We start from the raw sequence: 2,500 nt of genomic DNA, 5'->3' as shown, positions 1-2,500 counted from the left end.
ACTGACATTATCAGGGCCTTGAAAACCCGTAGCTTAGTCCTTCTGCACAGGTACTGGCATCTCCAAATACTCTTGTCGAGAGTTCATGACCCCTGTTGCCAGGCTAATCCGTCTGCTGACTTCCTGGTCTGACAGCCCAGAGTTATGAACTGCACTACCAAGGTATGTAAAGCTCTATGTGACTTCAATGTCCTCGCCACAAGTACGTACCAACTAAACAGGTTCTCCTAGCAAGTCTGCAAAGTCCTGGATCTTGATCCAGGAGACCTCTAAACCCAAGGGCTTCGCTTCATTACTAAATGCATAGAGAGCCACCACTAACGATTCCAAGGACTCAGATAATATGGCAGCATCATCAGCAAAGTCAAGATCAGTAACCCTGATATTGCCCAGAGTTGCTCCATAATGACTTTGAACAGTAGCTCTGCCCAGTATCCAGTCCATGCAAGTGTTGAAAAGTTTTGGTGCAAGGACACAGCATTGCCTCACTCCTGAACTAACAGGAAAGAAGCTCGACAGGCCCCACCACACTTTACAGCACTTTCAGTACCAGTATACAGACTTGCTATTATTCCAATAATTCGTGTTGGAATTCCTCTCAGTCTCAAGATCTCCCAGAGTGATTCCCGATGCACCATATCGAACGCCTTCTTGAGATCGATGTAGGCTGCAAGCAGCCCTTCCCGAACTCCCGACGGCGCTCTACAATGACTCGAAGCGCAAGGATACAGTCAATTGTGGACTTACCAGGAGTGAATCCAGATTGCTCTGGCCTCTGATGCCTCAGTAGGTGGTCTCTGATACGTCTCAGAAGGATGTGGGCAAGAACCTTGCCTGGTATATTGAGCAGTGTGATGCCTTGGTGATTGCTGCAGTCCCATCGGTCCCCCGTCCCCTTCCAGAGAGGGATGGCCACACCCCTTAACAAGTCAGGGGGAATGGTACTGGACCGCCAGATGGCAGCCAGGACAGCATGCAACCCACGCGCCATAGGTTCCCTACCAGCCTTTGACAGTTCAGCTGGGATGCCGAAAATACCCGTTGCTTTGCCACTCTTCAGCTTGGAGATCGCCCCCATAACTTCAGTTAGGGAGGGTGGATCCTCACTGATGGGTGGGTCCGGCAACGGAATCACGGCACTATCCAAGTTAACTGTTGGTGGGTCAACCCAGTACAGCTACTCAAAATACTCAGCCCAATGCTCCCGCACCGCAACAGGATCTGAGACGACCTGGCCACTTACTAAGCGAACCGCTGTCATCTGTGAAGAGAGCTTGAGTTCAGCTTTCTCAGGGCTTGGTATGCAGGACGAAGATCATTTACTAAGAAATGACTTTCTACCTACTCTGCAAGACTCTTAATAAACTGTTCCTTATCCCTTCTTAACAGTGACCGAGTTCTGCGCACCTGAGAATGGTGCAAGTCCCAGTGTCCTGTCAGACGAGCAGCACGACAAGCATCTGTGGCTTCCAGAGTCTCTGAGATGAAATTCTGTCTTGCTCTCGGGCGTTCACCAGTCGTTACTTGAGCTGCATCAAGCGTTTCGCGCTTGAAGGTGTCCCACAGAAGTACAGGGTCCTTCAGATTGTCAAGCACTGCGAAACGACCAGAGACTGCCTCAGCAAATCCCCTGGGCACACTCCCTCTCCCTCCGCCTGTCCAAGTGAAGCACCCTGGGGTACTCATTGGACCGCTGGGGAGTTTTGAAGTGGACCTGAAGGGTAGCCACAACCAGTCTATGGTCAGTACCACAGAACTCGGCACTCCTATACACCCTGCAGTTCTGGAGGATCCTCCAACGAGTGCTAACCAGTATGTAGTCAATCTCCTTGGTTGCATTACCCACATTCCTGTACCAAGTCCAACGATATGGGTCAGGGTGCTGGTACCAGGAGCCAGAAATCCTCAATTTCTGGGACCTAGCAAAGTCCCGGAAAAGGAGGCTATTCTCACTACCGGTATCAGTTCTTGAACCATGGGGACCAACAGACATCTCATAGCCAGCTCGATCACAGCCAAATACCTCATTGAAGTCACCCAGAACAATATGAATATCACGCTGGAGACACCTGTCTGAAACAGATGCTAGTTTGGTGTAGAACATCTCTTCCATGCCAAGTTTACAAACATCGGTAGGAGCATACACAGCAATAAGAGACATGAAGCCAAATGGTAGCTTCAGTCTCATTACCACTAAACGCTCCTCGACTGGAGTAACTCCATTACCGAGGGCTGCTGGAGATAGCCATGACTACTCTCTGGAGATGTTGACCATCGCTGCAACCTGACCAGTAGTAGGTGTAGCCACCTACACTAATCGTGCCACTGCCAGGTCTTCTCACCTCTGAGAGAGCAGCCACCTCCACTCTCTGTAATATATGTAGTGGGAGGAAGGAGGCGTCCCACCCCCCACTATTATTACTTGTTGTTTGGTAGGTCGTGGCTGAGCGGTAAGGCAGTAGTAAGTAAGTAAGATACTGACGTACTCTGAAGATGTTGG

At 50.1% G+C, this 2,500-nt stretch overlaps 1 protein-coding gene across 1 annotated transcript; it reads right to left on the bottom strand.

Annotated features, from left to right (window-relative positions):
- Positions 1–1,618: 1,618 nt before the first annotated feature.
- Positions 1,619–2,188, bottom strand: LOC138861760 (craniofacial development protein 2-like). The gene is made up of 2 exons (XM_070121589.1): positions 1,988–2,188; positions 1,619–1,882 (listed from the first exon to the last, which is right to left on the bottom strand). The coding sequence occupies exons 1-2, from the start codon at positions 2,186–2,188 to the stop codon at positions 1,619–1,621; spliced, it is 465 nt and encodes a 154-aa protein (XP_069977690.1).
- Positions 2,189–2,500: the final 312 nt, after the last annotated feature.

The sequence above is a fragment of the Penaeus vannamei genome, chromosome 5 (assembly GCF_042767895.1).
Source record: "Penaeus vannamei isolate JL-2024 chromosome 5, ASM4276789v1, whole genome shotgun sequence".
Taxonomy (NCBI): Eukaryota; Metazoa; Arthropoda; class Malacostraca; order Decapoda; family Penaeidae; genus Penaeus; species Penaeus vannamei.
This window is presented reverse-complemented; position numbering and strand designations above follow the sequence as displayed.

What these genes read in the sequence shown, in the direction of transcription:
- LOC138861760 (XM_070121589.1), bottom strand. Translation starts at nt 2,188, where the DNA reads ATGAGACTGAAGCTACCATTTGGCTTCATGTCTCTTATTGCTGTGTAT. An exon ending in GAGCTGGCTATGAGATGTCT is followed by an intron (nt 1,883 to 1,987) that starts GTTGGTCCCCAT and finishes TCCTGGTACCAG; the next exon opens with CACCCTGACCCATATCGTTG.